Raw genomic sequence first — 1,544 nt, 5'->3', positions numbered from 1 at the left:
CGGTGATGAGATTTTCAAGGGATTACGAACATTGTTAGTATTAAATGTTAGTAGTAACAAGATTAGCCATATTTCAAGGTACGCTTTCTTAGGGTTAGTTACGCTGAAAGTACTAGACATAACTAATAATGCTAAATTGATTAATGTTGAAAGGAATGTATTTAGCAATCTGACATCATTGGATTTTCTGGTTTCGAATGCATATAAATTTTGCTGTATGGTTCCGAATATAGACCGATGTCTACCAAAAGCTGACCCATTTTCATCGTGCTCTGACTTAATGAATAATGTAGCTCTCAGAGCGATCGTTTGGTGTATCGCTTCCTTCAGTTTTTTCAGTAATACCGTTGTCTTTTTGCTTCGTTTTCGATCAATACAACTCTCATCATCCGAAACCCGTAACCCATCTTCTAACATTCTCATAATGAATATAGCAGCATGTGATTTTCTAATGTCGATTTATTTGTTTTCGATCGCTCGGGCCGATTACATCTATAGGGGTAATTACTTCCTGCACGCTGAAACGTGGACAAGTAGTGCGGTGTGTTCTCTTGCTGGAATCTCAGCGACTATTTCATGTGAAGGCTCTTTAACTTTTCTGCTAATTTTGACGCGTCATAGGTATTCTAGTATTGTAGATCCCTTTTCTGGAAAACTACTTACGTCTCCGAAATACATATCTGGCATTTGCTGCGTATGTTGGCTCATTTTATGTACCATTGCGATAGTACCGGTTTCGACTTCCACATACTTTGGGGACAACTTCTATGGAACAAGTGGCATTTGCCTTCCTATGAATCTTCTTTCTATAGATGTCAATGCGTGGCACTATTCTTTTGCCATTTTCGCCTTATTAAACACGATTATACTGGCCTCGATAGTTCTGACGTATGGGCAAATGTTTAAACTTGTATCTGGGAGTAGATCTGGTTCGGGTAGGGTGGATCCTACGGAGTTAATCTTGGCACGAAGGGGATTAGTGATCAATCTTTGTAATCTTTCTTGTTGGTTGCCTCTCATAATAGTTCAGTTTTGTGTTGTTCTCCTCGTTGAAATCCCGAAACAGTTGGCAGCTTGGCTGGCAGTTCTTTTCCTTCCAATTAACTCCTCTTTAAATCCCCTTTTATACACTATACTTACCATCGATATAAAATCCATACGAGCTAAAAATAAACGGCTTATGAGGACACGATAAAGCCTATGTATAACATTCTTTGTGCCTAACATGTTAAGATCAATGAAACATTTTATTGCGTCCGTTCGGAACCACGTTTTGTTCCGTAACACTGTTAACTCAGATGATTCGTGAACATTGGTAATTTAAACATGTATATTGTCATTGTATGGTTATTGGTTATATATCTCTCAATTCTTTTAAGGACTGAAGACTTTAGAGAATTCGATAAGCTTTATTGTACGGTACGAGCTTGATGAAAATGAGAATATATACATTTATTTAGTTTATTCGGGTATTCGAGGATGAAGTTAAGTTCCAATCAAAATCAAAACACGGTTTCGCCCTTCCACCCTTCCTTACATCTTCT

General features: G+C 37.8%; 1 protein-coding gene across 1 annotated transcript; it reads left to right on the top strand.

Annotated features, from left to right (window-relative positions):
• Window positions 1–280: 280 nt before the first annotated feature.
• Window positions 281–1,195, top strand: LOC141907081 (relaxin receptor 1-like). The gene is made up of 2 exons (XM_074796652.1): window positions 281–621; window positions 940–1,195. The coding sequence occupies exons 1-2, from the start codon at window positions 281–283 to the stop codon at window positions 1,193–1,195; spliced, it is 597 nt and encodes a 198-aa protein (XP_074652753.1).
• The last annotated feature ends 349 nt before the right edge of the window (window positions 1,196–1,544 follow it).

This window comes from Tubulanus polymorphus, chromosome 6 (genome assembly GCF_964204645.1).
Source record: "Tubulanus polymorphus chromosome 6, tnTubPoly1.2, whole genome shotgun sequence".
NCBI classification, from domain to species: Eukaryota; Metazoa; Nemertea; class Palaeonemertea; order Tubulaniformes; family Tubulanidae; genus Tubulanus; species Tubulanus polymorphus.
Note: the sequence above shows the minus strand (reverse complement) of the source record. Positions and strands in the feature narration are given on the sequence as shown.

Excerpts from the sequence above, each read along its gene's own strand:
- LOC141907081 (XM_074796652.1), top strand. The coding sequence starts at position 281 with ATGAATAATGTAGCTCTCAGAGCGATCGTTTGGTGTATCGCTTCCTTC. Across the intron at positions 622-939 it reads CTAATTTTGACGCGTCATAG|GGTGGATCCTACGGAGTTAA; the intron begins GTATTCTAGTAT and ends TGGTTCGGGTAG.